Here is a 1,165-nt window from a genome sequence, read left to right as displayed (position 1 = left end):
ATTCTCGCTGCTGCTGCTGCTGCCGTTGCTGCTGCTCAAGGCCTCCTGCAGCTTCTCCTTGAAGGCAGCAACAGTTGGGGAGACGCCCTGCAAAGAAAGCTCGAGAGGGAAACGAGGCGGCTTCCTAGGGTTTAGGGTTTAGGGTTTAGGGTTTCTACGGTCTACGGCTCCACGCATCTAGAGTTTCTGGGAATTAGGGTTTACAGAGAATTTAAAGCTTCTAGGGTTTAGGGCTTTTAGGGTTAAGGGTTTCTAGGGCGCCAGGGTTCCTAGGGTTTAGGGTTTGTCGGGCTTGGGGTTTCTAGGGTTTTGGGTTTCTAGGGTTTTGGGTTTCTAGGGTTTAGTGCTTGTAGGGCTTAGGGTTTCTAGGGTTTAGGGTTTCCAGGGTTTAGGGTTTCTAGGGTTTAGGGTTTAGCCGACCTGCAGGGTCTTTCCTTTGAAAAGAGCAAAGCAGTGCCCGTGGCGGTCCACAGCGTCGCGCAGTGGGGAGTAGCTTCCAGCTGTGCACAAACCCTAAACCCTAAACCCTAAACCCTAAACCCTAAACCCTCACGCCGCAGGCGTAAACCCTCATCGGCTGCCTGCTCTTCGGGTCTGCATCCTCGGCGCTTCGAGTCGAGGGTTTGGGGTTTGCGAGCCGCTGCTGCAGCGCGGGCGCCTGGCGGCTGCCAGGCTAGGGTTTAGGGTTTAGGGTTTAGGGTTTGTACCGTCTGCAGGCATGCTGCTGCTGTCGAGGCAAATGGGAGCCAAAGAGTCCATTGCCACATTTTGCTTCTCCAGCTCTTCTATGAAGCTGGAGAATTCCTCCAGCAGGCCAAGGGGTGCGCACACGTCGCTGCTGCTGCTGCTGCTGCTGCTGCTGTTGCTGCTGTTGCTGCTGCTGCTGCTGGTGGCTGGGGCCACGAGGCACAGCACGAAGGCGTCCATGCCCTCGCAGCTCTCCAGCCGCAGGTCCAAGTCCGGCCAGGTAGACTGCAGTCAAACCCCAAACCCTAAACCCTAAACCCTAAACCCTAGCTGGCAGCCAAACCCGCGCAAAAGGCCACCAGTGCTCCCGACCCTGCAGCCAGCAGTTGGGACGCCTAGGGTTTAGAGTTCGGGCTAGAGGGCAGCGCCGCGGGGCCGGGCCCATAACTAGGGTTTAGGGTTTAGGGTTTAGGGTTTA

General features: G+C 57.0%; 1 protein-coding gene across 1 annotated transcript; it reads right to left on the bottom strand.

Annotated features, from left to right (window-relative positions):
- Positions 1-420: 420 nt before the first annotated feature.
- Positions 421-927, bottom strand: ETH_00035765 (uncharacterized protein; the record flags this gene model as incomplete). Its single annotated transcript, XM_013379670.1, has 2 exons — positions 421-500; positions 708-927. Coding segments are annotated over 2 exons (300 nt in total), but the record flags the coding sequence as incomplete, so codon positions are not given.
- Positions 928-1,165: the final 238 nt, after the last annotated feature.

Source organism: Eimeria tenella, genomic scaffold (assembly GCF_000499545.2).
Source record: "Eimeria tenella Houghton genomic scaffold, Eth_scaff3768, whole genome shotgun sequence".
Classification (NCBI taxonomy): Eukaryota; Apicomplexa; class Conoidasida; order Eucoccidiorida; family Eimeriidae; genus Eimeria; species Eimeria tenella.
The sequence above is the reverse complement of the archived record's forward strand: the minus strand, read 5'-3'. Positions and strand labels throughout refer to the sequence as shown.